At 52.2% G+C, this 12,942-nt stretch overlaps 3 protein-coding genes across 3 annotated transcripts; 1 reads left to right on the top strand and 2 right to left on the bottom strand.

Moving 5' to 3' along the window:
* Positions 1-1,868: 1,868 nt before the first annotated feature.
* Positions 1,869-6,576, top strand: MAA_03823 (RNA polymerase II mediator complex component Srb8; the record flags this gene model as incomplete). The annotated part of the gene is made up of 3 exons (XM_007821821.2): positions 1,869-3,058; positions 3,125-3,329; positions 3,385-6,576. 3 exons carry the CDS (start codon positions 1,869-1,871, stop codon positions 6,574-6,576), a joined length of 4,587 nt encoding a protein of 1,528 aa, XP_007820012.2.
* A 752-nt stretch (positions 6,577-7,328) lies between these two features.
* On the bottom strand, positions 7,329-9,988 carry MAA_03824 (RhoGAP protein; the record flags this gene model as incomplete). Its single annotated transcript, XM_007821822.1, has 6 exons — positions 7,329-7,606; positions 7,680-7,829; positions 7,875-8,613; positions 8,673-8,875; positions 8,949-9,618; positions 9,677-9,988. The coding sequence occupies 6 exons, from the start codon at positions 9,986-9,988 to the stop codon at positions 7,329-7,331; spliced, it is 2,352 nt and encodes a 783-aa protein (XP_007820013.1).
* Positions 9,989-12,364: 2,376 nt separating this feature from the next.
* On the bottom strand, positions 12,365-12,793 carry MAA_03825 (Ribosomal protein S28e; the record flags this gene model as incomplete). The annotated part of the gene is made up of 2 exons (XM_007821823.1): positions 12,365-12,504; positions 12,733-12,793. The coding sequence occupies 2 exons, from the start codon at positions 12,791-12,793 to the stop codon at positions 12,365-12,367; spliced, it is 201 nt and encodes a 66-aa protein (XP_007820014.1).
* Positions 12,794-12,942: the final 149 nt, after the last annotated feature.

Genomic DNA, 12,942 nt, shown 5'->3' with positions numbered 1-12,942 from the left:
GCCACTGCACTGCAGTGTTCTGCACATCTTAGGTACGTGGCGATAGGCAAACATGCCCTAGGTAGGTATTTTGCCAGAGAATGCAGCTTGACAATAGGCCGGGTTCGGGAGCCGGCAACCTAACAACTTCGGGCGGTGTTCTAATACTGTCTCTATTCCAATGGTGCCCTGTCCTCTCCCTTGCCTCAAGTCGCACAGATGTCGGCATTCGAAGTGGATGATTGAGTCGTGTGGCACTTGGGAGATGGCACGCTACTTTTGAAAAAGTGTCCTTTGTCCTCGGTAGTTTTAGTTTTCAGACTGTTACTGCGTACTCCGTATACTGTTACTGTTCCGCCGTCTCTTTCCCCCGTTTGGCGACGGATATTCTGCAGATCGATCGCATTGACATTAACTGGCGTCTCTGCTAGCGGCGGATGGAAGTATCTCCTTGGGCCGGTGTTTGAGAGTTCAGAGCGTATTAGTATTTGTGTCGCAGAGGAGGATGCTAGACACTATCACTAGTATTGCTCCGTAGTTATTCCATGTACGGAGTACGTACGTACATACATACAAGGTTGTGTACGTGTCTTGGTCTAGTTGCCCATGAGGAATGATCTGTCATGCAGTCTCTAGATGTCTGGTGGGAGGGAGATTAGCTCGGCAGCGATTCGATTGGGTGTGACAGCAAGCTCGATGTCGCAGGGGAATTCTCACTTGCGCAGTTGGCCATAGTGTCTGCCGAGAGGAGTCGATGGGGTCATCTCGCTCCGGCCTCATCGTGGCTGTTGAAGCCATTGAAGCCTTCAAGCCTTACCCTCTCGCGGAGTCTCGCGTGTTCTCGATACTCCCAACTCCGCCAGGTTCCCCAGTCACCCACCCTCACACCACTCTGGGTACCACCTAGGTAGGTACGTACGCAGTTGGTTATATGTTCCTTCATTTTCGGGGGGAGAGCACTGCTTGGGCCGAGTGATCCTGTCGGTGCGGCCGCTGTGTCCCTCTGTCGGTGTCACCCAGGTTACCGTTCTCCAACTCCGGTCGCTCCCTGACCCTGACGGGCGCAAAGACAGCCCAAGACGCCCAAGTCCACAGTTTGGGAGCCCACACCCACTGTTCCTGCCACACGCCACCTGAGCCGTGGACGACTGGCCGAGCTTAGTTCGCAGTTCGTGAGAAGCCGTAGTGGTTCCTACTCCGTACGGAGTACTGTGCCAGCAGACGAGATTATTACTCGTGCCTCGTCTTTCGGACGTGGGTATGCCTTAGCGCTGCCAGAGCCCCAGTCAGCTCGCGTCGTCTCGCCGCAGGCGCAGCCCACACACCCTCTCGCTCTTTCCCGCTCTTGCCTCTTGGCTTTATTGGGACACTGTCCAATCTTGGGTGTCGCCGTGTCGCTCCTGCTTCGTTCGCTTCGCCCGCCAGCACCCGCACCCCCGAATACCCACTCTAAACGTCCTGCGACTGCGACCAGACTGGTTTAACCTCCTCTCATGCAACGGCCGGCCTCAACCACTAGGCACGACGACAAACTTCTTGGCCTCACGTCGACATCCCCGACACTTTCCTCTTTGTGCTTCCGACTGAGACGCCGAATTCGTTCACGATCGATATTCCGTGCCCAGTTCTGTGCCTCCTTGGCTGTGACACACCATCAGGGCGGGATCTCGTCCATTCGCACTCGGCGCGGTTATTCCATCGTGGTGTAGCGAGCGGCGGAATATCTGCCAAAAACCTACCCATGCCCCCCGAACGGGACGTCGTGCTTCGTCGCTAGGCCCCCAACAGCCTCTATACTCCCACGTTTTACCACATCAACATTCACATATTCAAGTATTCGTCGGGATGGCGCCCGTTCGCCCCTGTCAGCTATGAGCTCGAGGACGCCAATGGGTGTCCAGCCGCGACAGCCTCAACGAGGCCTCGGCTCCACGTTACACGTCCAAAGACCTTCCAATCATCACCAACGGAGTATATCGTCGTCGCAACAACAATACCTTCCAACTTCACCAGTCCGGCGAGATGCTAGCGCAGCCCTCGATTCCAGTGCCGAACCCGCCGAGGCCATGTCGGGCCGTCATGTGTCCACTCCAAGACGGCAAGGCTCGAAGTTGCGGCTCGAACTGTCAAACGAACTGATCTCAGCTGGCCCCATATCTGCTACCGAATCACCACAGACTCTCACGCCGTCTCGCATGATGCCTCTTCCAGACCCCATGGAGACGGATAATATGAGTCCGGCACTATCAAGGGTTTCACAACAAGATAGCGATAACCCTCCTATGCCAATGCCCAGGCGCCGACTGCCCCAGACCTCGCAGGCCATACCTTCCACACGGCCGGCCGCTCCAACACCAGCCTCCACTAAGAAAGACGCGCGGCCGAAGCCGTACACAGTCGAAGTTCCTACAGCGGCGCCTCGATACGTAAATACGAATAGACATGAGACCATAGGCCGGGATCCCTTTAGCAAGGGCCTGTTTTCTGGTAATGCGGACTTCTTTCCCTGGTCGGGCAATCATCATGAGGATGAATGGAGCACCGAGGCTATACAAAAGGGCACGTGGGATAGAGGTAGTCAAAATGAGGCGTCATCAGCACGAATTGCTATCTTTCCAGCGTTGAAGCAGAGGAGCGGCCTCAATGCTCTATCTACTCTATTCATGGGCGTGTTGAACCAACGGAGAATTCGTGGCCAAATCACAGCCCCATCAACCTTTAAACCTCCGCCTCGAGTCACACTTACGGATACAAAGCGGGAAATATGGCTAAAGGATTTGGCAAATCCAGCCATATCCCTCAGACGTCTTAGCAGAACAATCCCACATGGTATTCGGGGCAGGACACTTCTTGACCAATGTTTGAACAAGGACGTCCCTACAGAGCGAGCAGTCTGGTTGGCCAAATGTGTTGGCGCCAACGAGATCCGAGCCTTCAAGAGGAAAGGAGCCAGCGGAGCATTCGTTTTGGGAGGCGAGTTGAAATGGATCCGGGATTGGACTGTATTCGTTGAACAGTTCATTGAATCGGTGGTGTCTGCATTTGGCGAACCTGACTGGAAATCAAAAGTGACATACGCGTAAGTTTGGATCTTGTTTGCTGTATAATATCATCGACGTTGGAGGTACTAATTCAACAACTACAGAATTCGTCTTGCAACATGTCTATACTCTGAGCAACTACTCGATCGCGACCATTACTTGGAGTGGATCATCTCTGGACTGGAAAACAGCCCGCAGTCAAGAATCCCTATGTGGATATTAATTGGCCAAATATATTGGAATGACCTGCTACAGTCACGAAAATGTGGCAGGCGCTTAGTCTTTGCATTATTAAAACATTTGAATACGGTACGGACAAGCCATGTCACTGCGGGCTAGACGAGAAGCTAATTTCTGAATATAGATTGAAAATGATCCGGACAGAGATATTCTCATTCAACTGTCTAGCCAACTGTCAACGCTAGTCATTTATCTCCTCAAAACCAATCCCGAAAGTTTTGTTTGCCCTCCTGCTTGGCAACGACTTGGCGAGACGTTGAGGCTTGTGATGCCAACTGAGGACGCAGCCGCCCAGGCTGCGTATAATACCGTCAAGTTACGGAATATAAGGCTTTTAGTTGCCAATACAACCTCACCACCCAGTGGCCGTCAGTATTTGGTACAGTTGCTAGATTCCACACTTCAGGGCAAGTGTGATCCTGGACTGTCTGCAAGATGTTGGGCGTCTGCGGATGATAAAGCTGGGATATTGAGAACAGCAGTCGAGTGGGCTACCTCTCTGCACCGGCCTGGGTTGGCCAAGGTTTATGTTGTTGCTGGGCTGATCAAATCCTGGGGCGCTCATAGGATCAACGCTACTTCGACAATCCTTGATGCACTTGGAGACATACCCCTTGGTGACCAGATGAGGAAAAGACTCATTATTCGATTAGTTGGCGAACTAGTACGAAGCGGACACTTTTCAGTCGCGCAGTACATGCAATGGCTCATTGGCCGTGGTGGCCTGCATGGTGCTGAGGAAATCGATCCTGTTGAGGGCCCTTGTCCTTCTCGCCTTTTGGTCGAGCTGCCCATTCACTGCCTTCTAGAGGAACAAAAGGCTCAGAGAGGCAGCCTCCTTAGGCGTGCCGGACATTACTCTGTTGGTGATGAGGCCAACGATATTTCCTCGGCGCTTCAATATGTAGACAGCTCCCTTGGCTTGGCAACATATCTCAACGGCTCGGGGCCTTTCCGGAGACCTTTGTCATTAAAGAAGCTATCACGGAAAGTCAGAAATAGCAGCTGGGCAGTACAGAGTGCGATTGGAGCTCACCTGTATGATGTTATAACGTCCCTACCTCCTCACAGGCCCGACTTTGTCATGACTTTGTCAATGTTCAGCTCAGTTCGCACTATGATGGAGACTGTCGAAGATTATTCTATGCTTTCGGGTATTCTCAGGGCCTGTTCCAGTGGTCCAGACGTGGACACTCTCGCAGCCTGCGTTGACACTATTGACGCGCAGCTAGACATCTTTATGGCTATAGGTACTGCAGAGACTCTTTTTGACATATTCATTGAACGACTGAAAGCTATGAGTCGAGACCAAGGAATAGTCGTTCGCTCGCTGCTCGCGTCTCTGGCGTCTCTGGCTGCAAGATTGCCACAAAGGGAGGACCTGGCAAAGCAACTCTCACAGGAATTGGCCCAGAACGACCGGTCCAACGCGATTGACGCCTGTTCCCCCGTCTCGGATAGCATGGCAACGCAAGCTCAAACGGCTGAAGGCGAGGTCTCGGAACAAATCGATAAGCTCCTCGCCAGTGGTAACGTCATTGATCACCCTACTATGAATCGTCTCTTTCGATACGTCATCATTAAGTTGGAATCTGGCTGGGGAAAATTGGATGACAGTCGAAGGGTATTTTCGTCGCTTCTGTCACGACTACGAATGCTGGACGCCCTTCATTTCGACAAGCTTATGGCAGACTGGATCAGTCACATCAGAACCCTGAAGGAACGGCCTCCGTTACCGGAACTTTTCCCGCTCCTTGTTAGCTTTGGTTGTTTATCAATGTCGACAATACTGCACACTGCCAATGCTGGCTCCGTGGCCTTGGACATCACTCCCGATACTGTAACGTCAAAGACTGCGACGTATTTGCAAGAACTCCTCCAGCTTATCATTATGAAGTTACCAGCAACTGCGTTGCTAGATGCCGAAGAAACATATAGATTCCAAATTTACCAACAACGCGCCAAGTTTGAGCATGCGAAGGGCTTGTTAGCTTTGATACGCAATTCGCTTGTTGAGTACTCAGCTCTCCAGATACCCGGCCGAACTGCTAAGCTCCCTCTTGATGATGTGGCCTGTCAGAATTGTCTCTTGGAGACCATGAGATTCATGGTTGTGGCCGATTCAGCAATAGTCGCAGAAGTGTTGAACATGAGCACGCTTCCTCCGGGAGCAACATCATTGGCGCACAGGATTGTCACCAGACTTTTATTGCCTGAAGCGGATTCCGACCACCACCCATCGTTTGACCATATTCTGTCTCTTGCGGATGAGCTAACAATGCCGTTTTGTCAACTCAAACTCAACCTAGACCTCTCTGTGAATCTGCCTAGCATCTCTGCTATCGAGGGTGAGACACCTTCACGGTTTGAAGCGTTCGCAAAGGCCATGGATAAAGCCATCGAATCTCAGAACATCATTTGGACGAGGATGCTGCCTTGTCTTAGTGACGACATTACTCAAAGCCTGAACACAGAGGCTCACACGAGATTTTTGGATTTGATGCCGTCGAGCAAATCGGAATCGTTAGCCAGCGACACGACGGACGAGAATCGCATCCGCCTCGCTGAAAACTTGCTCGGAGTCATCGAGGCTATCATCTCCGGCCAGCCACCCTCAAGATCAGCCTCGCTCACTAATAACTTGGTTGATAAACTGTCCGATATGTGGGAGATTGTCACGTCGCGAGATGAGGACCGAGCGATGGCCAAGAAGGAGGTCTTGGGGCATTGGCTCCCTACGCTGCTACGATTCATTACACTGCACAGCATTTGCTCAGAGCCGGCGCATATTGCCACGGCAGGGCCCGGCAGCTCAGCGAAGACCGCTGCGACCCCCAACCACGAAGTACGGGCTCGCATTATCCTTTTGCTCTGCGGTCTGCTGCTGGAGATGGAGACTCTTCCGAAGGAACTTGCAGGGTCTCTTGCCCAGCAGATATTCGATATTGCGATACTCCTAGTAGACGCCCTACCAGACGATCTACGAACACAATGCGCCAAGTCGATCCTCTTCCTGCCTGGTACCACAGCAAGCGCAGGCACCACATCAGATCCACGCCTGTACTATCTCTTCAGCACGCCGCGACCAACCTCTGCCGAGAACCTAAAGCTCGTACACCGCGACAAGTCGTCGGTGCCGTACACGGCCGCTGCCCGAGGCATGGGGGCCATGTATGGCATCGGCCCGACATTAAACGAAAGACTGAGTCCCTTCGTTCTCCGTCGCTGGGAGATCCTCAGCGAACCAACACCCAATGTAGGCGAAAATGACACCAGTCTCAGCCTACGATTGTTCGAAGCAATCAAGATTCAATGAACCCAAAGGCATCTTTGATTCACTCTTGGCGTGTTGATGTTTTTTTTTTTTTTTTTAGTTCCATACTTTACATTATTTGCTCTACATCATGTTCAAATTGTTTGTTTATCGTCCCGCATTGCGGGATATCCATGAATAACGACCAAACTGGGAACCAAGCGAGAGCAACAACATACATTTCATGTGGGATTTTGAAAAAAGAGCCATAAGAGGTTTTTTTTTCTTTTTGTGATATATCAGTATCGGGATTTGCATTGTCCTGCTGTCTTTGTTCTTTTCCTGGATGGAGACTGCTTTTTTGTTTATGCATTGATGGATGGGTGAGGTGTTGGCGCTTGAGATGCTGCCATGCAGTTGCGTTTTTTTGCATCTACGTTGTTGGATGACGGGCATTGGTTCGAATGGAATTGTTCTTTTTTTTTTACTGTTTCAAGCATGGTGGGAGTGGAGGTTTTTGTTTTCCATCTTGGATGAATAGACTTTTAACATCAATCGAGCATATGAACCTTTTACTCATATCCGTTTATATTTTGTGCACATTTGTTTCACTAAGATGGTGGGAGTTTTTGAGAAATGTATAAACATGCTGCTCTTATCAACAGACCACCTCCGTTACCGACAATTATCATACACTTGGCAATGTACCAAACACAAAATAAGACGCCAAATGCAATGGTGAACCCCGCACAAAACAAGAAACAAAACAATCTTCGACCAGCAGCCCCATGATGACAAACCTCGCCGTCCCGTTTTTAATCCTCATCAAATATCTGATATGTATTCTGTAAAATCGTATCAATGACTTTAATCTGCCACCCTGCATCGGCAATAGCCGTGCTGGGATCGGAGCCCATGAGCGTAGGGCCGAAAATAACAGCCAAGTTGTGTGAATTCATCCTGTTGACGTGGGAGTTGTCCATGACGCGGTAGAGGTGGAGCGTCATGGCGCGCAGGGTAGCGTAGTTGGGGTCGGGGAGGGCATTGATGATGGCGTGGAGAGAGTCGCGGCGCACAACGTCGTCTTCGTTTTCTACTCGGCGGTTAGCAGGCTGACGATCGGGGAGTTTCGATGGGTGGATGATGTGGACAAAGAGGGTACGAACTGGCTGCATTGACAAAGGCATCATGGTGTTCTGCTGTCAAGAGGGGATCCGGGAGATCGCGGAAAAACTGCTTCAGGAGGCCAGTTACACTGTTTACGTCGTGATAGAAGTTTTCGGGGTTTCTAAAGTCCAGAGCGGGGTCGGATGAATCTGCCCAGAGGTTAGTTCATGCAGGTGAGCGATATGTAAATGTACAGTGTTGGGACTTGCCTGCATCAAACATGCCCTTGAGCTTGCTGATGTGGGTTACTGAGCCCGATTGTCTGTAGATACCCTCAACACCCAGGCCGAAGAGATCCACAGCCTGGATGCACTGATATACCACCATCGGCACGGCCAGACCGTCTCTTTCATACAGGCGGTTCAGTGACACACCAAATACGAGCTTTGCGTTTGTGGTTGCAGCAGACTGGTTGTTCCCAGGTGTCGGGGCATAGGCCGGAGGGGGCACACCACCGTATGCAGGGCCGCTGCTGCGAGGATCCGTTGGAGGCTGAAACGGAGTTCCCTGAGGCGGTGTCGAGGATTGTGGAGATGGTTGTGAACCCTGGAAGGGCAAAGCACCAAGTTGCGGCGGTCCTTGCGAGCCGGCGGTGTTACTGTATCTCGGCGCCGGTTGGGCCGAGTTCCTGCTCGAGAATTGCTGCTGCAAGGCAGAGACCTGCTGGCTCAGCATGTTGCCCTGGCTGAAGCTGCGGCCGTGAGTTTGGGCATACGGGCGGTTGGGATCAGGCTTGCCACCTTGCGATGCAGAAGGACCCTGTGATGAAATAAGGCTTCCCATGGGACCAAAATTGCCGACACTGCTTCTTGAGCCTGCACCGAAGGAGTTCGGGCCTTCTGGGGGAGGCGGCCCAGATGTTCCAACTGACTGGATAGTGTGCATACTCTGGGGCAGAGGGTGGCTGACGGACGATGGATTGGAGATCAAAAGCTGATGCGATGAGTTAGAACAGTGAATAGCGTCCATAACGGTAAAGACAGTGAACATACCGGATTGCGCTCATATTTGACCTCCGTGTAGGGCTGGATCCTGGTATGCTGGCCAGCAACAAAGTCGTTGAAGTCCTTCTCGTTATCAATGGCGGCAACAGCCTGGCGCAAACTTCGCGGCTGGCCAGCTCCTTGGGCGCCTTGGATCTTGAAGGGGCTGACAATCAGCCCGTTTCCGAGCAGGAGCTTTTCGTTGAAAGCGGCTAAAACAAAAAAAGGGTCAGCCTCAAGTCAGATAACCATGGCCATCTGCGGGACAGCTTCAGTCAAACTCACCAAACTTTTGCATCTGCAGTGTCACAGCCGAGTCGGTCTCGGAGATGAGCTCACGCAGGGCCTTGACGGCCTCGGGACGAGCAGACTTCTCAAGATGAGCCTTTTCGGCCTGCAATGACTGAACGTGGCCCGAATACGTTTGATCAGCCGCCTGAACCTTTCTCAACAAATCCTCCTCTTGTTGTGCTGGAGACTTGTGCGCCTTGAATGCGCCGAGCATCTTTCCGCTTTGTCTGGCCTCGCCGGTCCTCGCACGGTCATATTCCTCAGCCAGAGAATCGTATTTGGCCTTGCTCTTGCGCATCACCTGCTCCAAGTCGGCCACCTTTTGCTCGGCAGCCAGACCGTTTGCCTTCCACATTTTGCGCCCTCGTTCGCCATTTGCCACCAATTCCAGCAAGTCTTCTTGCATCTGGTGGAGTGAAGCGGCAAATTGTGATCCGTTCTCGGCCATGCGATCGTGAATAAAGACCATCTCATCGTAAGACTTGGAGAAGGTGCCCTGGCGATGTTCGGGCCGGCGCGCATTGTCCTGAGTTAGCCGACACAATTTGCGAAGGCTCTGGGCGTGGTCGTCTTCGAGGACGGAGCGCTTCTTGAGGAACAGGGCGAATTCCTTGGCCGAGGCTACGCTTTGCTTGAGTCGGTTCAACAGGGTTGGGATGCCCAGCTGGTCGTTGTTAGCATGGGACGCCAAGAGGGAGGCGCATAGGGTTGACGGTAGTTACCTCTGAAGCCATGACATCGTTGACATGCTTCGTCACGGTTGGATCGACGGCTGGCTTGGCTTGCTCTTCGGTTCCGGAAACAGTTGCTGGAGGTGCCGTCGACGGTCCAGGTCCCTGCTCCGACGCCTCGATGTCATGACCCTGAGCCTCGGCGCTCTGTTTGCCATCTGAGCTGTTCTCGGGGCCAGTGGCCTCAGCGTCTTGTTGTGAGGATCTGGGCTCGTCGACAGGCAAGCTAATGGGCCTGTCTTGTTGGTGCTGCTGAGAATGCGGCACGGCATCGTCATCGTTGGAGCTTCGCAGGTCGGCCATGGTGGCACAAGGTACAAGGTCAAAGCCCTCGTTCGCTGAGGAGATGAGGGGAGGGGCGCCCTTCTCGCTCGGCCGCCCTGGTAGTCGCAATAGCTGCGTTGCGGCAGCAATCCGTCGCAAGGGCCTTTGCAAACAGTCTCGCAGCTAGGTCGTGGGATGGAGTTGTATCTGGTGTTGGTGCAGCGGCTTGCGCCTCCTGACCAGTTTGTCGACGTATGGCGGATACCAGCAACAAATTAAAGTAACTCGGTACTAGTCCAGTTCTTAGTTTGCTCGGTGCAACTGGTGCTTGCTGGTGCTCCTCTCTCCTCGTGCGTCGAGGTGGAACGAAGCCCGCCGCCCGACGCCGCCAGTCCACTTGAGCACTTTCAAGAGACCTTGAGCCCTGGAGCAAAACCCTCGGGCCAAGGATGCGAGAAGAGATGGAGATGGAAGAATGAGAGGTCTACGGCCACGCGGATGTGGGAGGCGAAGCGACGTGTCTGGCAAGTATTGTAGATGGACGGAGGGATGGATGGATGTGAACGCGTAGGCGAGCTGTATTATGTATGTAGTCTGGTAGTTTGGAGATGGCGGTGCCGAAGCCGATGCCCTTGCCCTTGCCCATGCCAGTACCAATGCCAGAGTCGATGCGAATTGACAAGGACGACGAATCGACCCGATTGACCAAGACCAGCCAGTGGCCTTTGGCTGCGAAGGAGGGAGACGGTGACGGGTTTATCAAGTTACAAGAGGCTCGATGTGCAAATCCAAGGTCGGGCAATCAATCTGCATCTGCACTTGCCCCTTGCGCTCAAGTGCTTGCACTGACGGAGTAGTACGAAGTACTTGCACTACCAGACTGACTCTGCAGCCTGCAGCCTGCAGCCTGTTTTTTTTGCGCGTTTGGTGCCTTGTTCCTTCGTACCGCTGCTCCTGTGCGCACCTTGGAACACGCCACGCCAGACCACAATGGGTGCTTCATACTGCACTTGTCTTACTCTCTTACGTATTTTTGTCGTCTGATCGACACAGCCTGCGCCAGAATAGCACGGAATTCCCCTGGCGATGCGATGACGACAAGGTGCCGGGCTGAGCCACGTTTCCTGCCACCAAAAAGTGACTGGGCCTGGGGCCAAGGCTCGGCTACGGCCATGCACATTCGACAATAAATAGTACTACTAGTACATCATACACGAGGGCCTCTGCAGATTGCCATGTGCCGGGCCTCGTCGACTTTGCTGAAGAAGCGACAGCCTGTCTGTCTGTCGTTTAGCCACCAGGCAGACAGACAGACTATTGTCGGCAACTTGACAATTGCTCGAAGCCAACATGCATTCTCGTCTGCTCTGTACGTACTACTACTCCGTACTACGTACATATATACTTTTGCTTCCTATTTGTTCCACTTTTTCTTTTCTCAGGGAAATTATCACCTGACGTGATCATCTGCATCTATTTACGGGCAAAGCTCCCGCCCGAGACCAGCAGCACAGACGTTGGATGCTCCGTATGCCCAGCACCGGGTAAATTTGAAAGGAAAAAATAATAATAATAAATTACTTCTCGCGCCTGTGGATTATAACTCGGGACGGATCGTTCGTGTCTGGGCCACCACATTGCTGTTTCTGGCGCAAACATTGTTTGGACTACAGACTTGAATTGATAAACTGGGTGGACAAGTAGTCTCTCGTTGAGCAGGCGAACCTTGTAGACCGTAACGAGTACTGGTAAAAAATTGCCAGGTGAGAGAGAGACACCGATCCAACTTCCTTCCATCTCCAAGCACAAATACCACGTGCGTACACGTTACCGTTGTTAGTAGCTGTTCCAGACCGGAAACGGCACGGGTCGAATACAAACAATGGACACACCATGAACCGTGCTTCATCTTTGTCTCGCAGCAACCGGAACACAAGAGCACACTGCACCACGAAACCAACATACAACAGAGAAAATAAAAATAGGTTAATGCCCAAATCCGTCCTTGTATGCCGATGAAAAACAGAGCTCGGATTCCTGAACACAGTGAAGAGAAACGAGCCTTGCTATTTTCCGACCAGGTAGCCTGCCGGCTATGCTAACTTGACATCCATTTTTATACCGTCAAGCAAGACAATTGTCCAGCGCCTCAACCCCGAAGAATTCGACCCTGAGTTGTTTTGCATCGTTGCAAAACAAGCCTCCCACATGCCCTCTGATATCAACAACAACCGTGGTTCGTCATCCGTTCATAGTCGCTCCATGTAACCCCTCCTACGTAACACCGCAACTTGGCCCTTTATCGCAGACGTCTGGCCTCACGTTCGGACTCGAGCAGGCAAAGGATGTCGTCCTCACGAACTACACAGCACAATGAGTTAGTCATGCGCCAAACTCCCCATCACTCAATTTGTATCATGCCGGCGGTCTGAACATGGCGACGCTGTGAGAAGGAAAAGGATTTGCCATACCGGGTCCCTTGACGTTTCGGATGATGGATCGGGTCTGGTCGTCCATGAACTCGACGCGCACCTGGGTGACACCACCACGGGAGCCTATCATCAACATGTTAGCCTCTATAGCCCAGTACATCCGAATCTCCTTTTGATCGATCGAAACAATTTTTCTGCTTGGGGGGTGGTATGCGTAGTGCGAGCGGAATTTCTCGAAAATCGTAGTCATCCAAACACACAGACGGGGGCAAGCAAGAGCCGAATTTCAATAAATTTTCAGGCATCCTGCAACATGTCGGGAGAGGAGAGAATGGGCTTTTGTTTTCGTACCGGTTCGGCCGAGGACTCGGGTCACCTTGACCAGCTTGACGGGGGCCTTTGAGGAATCCATTGTGAAATTTGTGCTTTTGTATTTGTCGACGGGAGACGTGTGGTGTTGAAAAGCGAAATTTTGGCAAAAAGATTCCCTTGGGTCGTGTGGAAAGTGGACGCAGCTATTTTGTGCTATTCAGCAGGGTTTTCGACTGCCCCCTGTGGTGG

This window comes from Metarhizium robertsii, assembly GCF_000187425.2.
Source record: "Metarhizium robertsii ARSEF 23 chromosome Unknown MAA_Scf_3, whole genome shotgun sequence".
Lineage (NCBI taxonomy): Eukaryota > Fungi > Ascomycota > Sordariomycetes > Hypocreales > Clavicipitaceae > Metarhizium > Metarhizium robertsii.
This window is presented reverse-complemented; position numbering and strand designations above follow the sequence as displayed.